This window comes from Pipistrellus hanaki, assembly GCF_964339955.1.
Source record: "Pipistrellus hanaki genome assembly, chromosome: X".
NCBI lineage: Eukaryota > Metazoa > Chordata > Mammalia > Chiroptera > Vespertilionidae > Pipistrellus > Pipistrellus hanaki.
The window spans coordinates 74,949,002-74,950,682 of NC_140524.1; the positions used below are offsets into that span (position 1 = coordinate 74,949,002).

General features: G+C 63.6%; 1 protein-coding gene across 1 annotated transcript; it reads right to left on the bottom strand.

Annotated features, from left to right (window-relative positions):
* Nucleotides 1-264: 264 nt before the first annotated feature.
* Nucleotides 265-1,467, bottom strand: LOC311614852 (uncharacterized protein; the record flags this gene model as incomplete). Its single annotated transcript, XM_084869965.1, has 1 exon — nt 265-1,467. One exon carries the CDS (start codon nt 1,465-1,467, stop codon nt 265-267), a length of 1,203 nt encoding a protein of 400 aa, XP_084726091.1.
* Nucleotides 1,468-1,681: the final 214 nt, after the last annotated feature.

Genomic DNA, 1,681 nt, shown 5'->3' on the forward strand with positions numbered 1-1,681 from the left:
TGTGTGAGTGTGTGTGTGTTTGTGTGAGTGTGTGTGTGGTTGGGGGGGGGGTGTGCATGTGTGTAGAGAAACCGCCAAGGCAGATGGTAAGAGGGAGTTCAGAAATACACAGATCTTGAGACCTTGGTGAAGGGCTGTGTCTTTTTCTCAGGGCATAAATCTAGCAGTCAATATGGATGTTTGGACTGTGTGGCGCCAAAGGGCAGCTCAAGAGGACATCACCTGCAGCCCAGGCCAGGGAGTCCCTGGGAGGGAGCAGGAGTGTCACTGGGCCTGTGCAGCAGAGGTGGCATCTGCAACTGCGGCATCCTCCTCTGAGGCGCTGCTCTGATTGGCATCACAAGCGGGTTTTGCAGCAGGGCCCTTCCTGGTCTCCTCCTCTCCTCCTTCAGGGCTCTGGTCCTGGGCACCAGGCGGCTGCTGTGGGCCTTGGAGGGGGTTGTTGGGGCTGCGGGCTGCAGAGCCAGCATCGCTCCCGCTCTCCTTGTTTTCTGCCCCCATCTGCTCAGAGGACTTTGTGCCAGGGGCAATGCCTCGGCCCCTAGGGCGACTCAAGCGGTAGCTAGGGCCAGGTCCACGGCGTGGTGGTGAACTCTCGGGCCTGGCGGCTGGGGCAGGCGGCGGGGCAGCCCGCGGGCCACTGGCGGGAGCGAAGGTGGAAGGGCGGCGGGTCACAGCCCTGGCCCTGCGGAAGGGCGGGAAGCGCCTGAGCCTTTGGTCTTGGGGGCGGCGGGGCAGGCGGCGCCTCTGGCCCTGGGCTAGGGCCAAGTCTTCTCTGGTGCACTGGTAGTGGTAGTCATAGCAGCCGTAGTAGCCGAAGTACTGGTAGTAGTCGAAGAAGTCGTAGAAGTAGTCGTAGTTGAAGTGGTAGGCGTAGTCGTAGCCATAGATGCCCCCCTCAGGGCCCTTGGCACTGTGCTGCTGTGGCGCGCGATGGCGGGCGTGGAAGCCGTGGCGAAAGCGGGGCCGGTTGGCAGCGAAGCGGCTGCCCTCCACCCGGGTGCCGCCTGGCCCCGTCACGTTCGCAGCCTCGATGCCCTGCTTGCCCTGCACCACGTCGAACTCCACGGTCTCGCCTTCGCCCACGCTGCGCTGGTACTTGTGGGGGTTGTTCCGGCTGATGGCCGTCTGGTGGACGAACACGTCTTCCCCGGTGTCGTGCCTGCTGATGAAGCCGTACCCGTTCTTCACATTGAACCACTTGACGGATCCACTCACCCTCTCCGCGATGACTTTCTTGAGCGCCTTGTCCTTGGTGCCAGCGGCCTCGGTGGCCTCGGGGACGGAGTCTCCGCTGGCGTGGCTGGTGACTAGGGCTTGGGCGGAATCTCCGCTTCCCAAGGACGACAGATCTTTCTGCCCAGCTTCCGGGCAGACGGCTTTTGGGGAGACGGTTTGGGGGGAGACGGCTTGGGGGGAGACGGAGGCGGCCACCTCCGTGAGGGTGGCCTCTCCTGCCTCACTCATGAGGCCTTCCTTTCTCTTCCTGCTCCTACAGTCCCAGGGAAACCTGCTCCTAGGTAGAGTTGGGCAGGCGGGGTGGGAGTGGGGGACGGGTGCTGGAGGCGGGAGCCTTGCTCTGGGGGGGTCTCTGTCAGGGCGGAGGCCCCTCTCTCTGGCTTGGCACTGAGGCTCTTGGGAGAGGTCTGTAGCTTCTCCTAGGAAACGGGACCGGATGATC